Genomic DNA, 1,440 nt, shown 5'->3' with positions numbered 1-1,440 from the left:
GTGGAAAGCCGTGGAAATGCGAAGCTCTTTGTGGGCCCTAGGGGCCTCTACTGCACCAGCACTCCACACTGACTCTGGTAGGTGATGCACAACTCGACTAGCAGAACTGGACCTTGCGGTACACTCGCTGGCCCAGTTACTCACTGGCATCCCAAGACTGCGGGGCGACGTGGTCTTCCCTCGTCAGTACCAGGTGAAGTGGCCACTGACGCTGCAGCAGCCTCCTGTAGGAGAGCCTGGCGTCTGCTGGGAGCTGTAGTACAAAAGTTTCCATGATCCGGGGCTCACAGCAGACCTGAGTTGAAAAAGAAAAGTTGACTCATTGTTGGAGTTTAGCAGATGGAACTGTCGAGGTGCGGGAATGGTCCTGGGACAGTTCTGCGACCGGCGAGGGGGGCGTTTACAGCCTGCATGCAACAAGTGAACTGACCTCGATTCGGCGTGTTCTTAGTCTCTGAGCTCCGAACAAAATGTGCAGAACAAAGTAGGACCTCGGATATTTGGACGCGTCCCTGTATTCGCCGAAGCCGTGGCCATCGACGAACTTGCACAGAAGCTGAGGCTGGACTGGCAGTGACTCAACCGTCTCGCAGGCCTGCTGATTGNNGGAGAACGAGTCCGAGTCACATATCGGGGTATTGAGATCTGTGCGCTCTTGTTCAGAGTCAGTTACTTTCTGTGGTGTACCTCTGTTACTGGTTGAGGCAGCAGGCGCGTCAGTCCCTCCAGCTGACTGAATGTACTTGTTTAGCTGCCGCTGCACCTCCATGATCACGCCTCTCTCCTGCACGCGCCGGTCAATCAACACTACGTCCGGATCGTTGAAGATATGCTGTTCGCGCCTCTTCTGTGCCAGAGAAAGGTCGCTTCTGATTACACTAGTAACGCAGGCAGAGGTACCATAGGTCGTAAAGGGAGTGACCGGAAACAGTGGCACGCACGGAGGGCCCGCGGACAGCGCAGAGAAAAGGAAGGAGCCGTGGTCGCAGCAGAATTGTACGAGTCTGTCAGCGCCCTGGCCCCAGCAAAGCTATGTTCAGGAGGCACCTTCATCCAAGTCAGGAACGCTGCAGAGTGCTTTCCAAGCCCTTTCTTCGCAGAGATTACGCGATAGATGTGTGCAGTATCAGCGTCCGTCCAAGAGCCCGAGGAGGACTCCATGGCTATGGACGCTTGGGATTCGTAAAAGTTAGAGTACAACTGGAAGAGTGTGAAGTGAAGCTCGGCGTGCGGTGGTACCTCCGCAGCTGTTATCGTCAGCCGCTTGTCACTGTCTGACTCTTCGCGCCCCTCGTTTCCATTCGGCAAGGTTGCCTCGTGGAGAGCTCGGAAAGCTCACAAAAGCCGCCTGGAAGGACACAGCCTTTTCACTATAAGAGCTAGTATCAACTGAGTACCTGGAGGACTTGTAGCGTGCGCCCAACGTCGACACATGGCTCT

The 1,440-nt window shown here is 55.4% G+C and overlaps 1 protein-coding gene across 1 annotated transcript in view; it reads right to left on the bottom strand.

Annotated features, from left to right (window-relative positions):
• CSUI_010735 (centrosomal of 76 kda protein) overlaps positions 1-868 on the bottom strand; it is a gene marked incomplete at its 3' end in the record, with an annotated part of 3,975 nt that extends 3,107 nt beyond the window's left edge. Inside the window, exon 1 of the mRNA XM_068070837.1 lies at positions 431-868. Within this exon, the coding sequence (XP_067917187.1) occupies positions 431-769 (339 nt within the window). The 5' untranslated portion in view covers positions 770-868. The remainder of the gene's footprint in view (positions 1-430) is intronic.
• Between the last annotated feature and the right edge of the window lie 572 nt (positions 869-1,440).

Source organism: Cystoisospora suis, assembly GCF_002600585.1.
Source record: "Cystoisospora suis strain Wien I chromosome Unknown contig_8148, whole genome shotgun sequence".
Taxonomy (NCBI): domain Eukaryota; phylum Apicomplexa; class Conoidasida; order Eucoccidiorida; family Sarcocystidae; genus Cystoisospora; species Cystoisospora suis.
The sequence above is the reverse complement of the archived record's forward strand: the minus strand, read 5'-3'. Positions and strand labels throughout refer to the sequence as shown.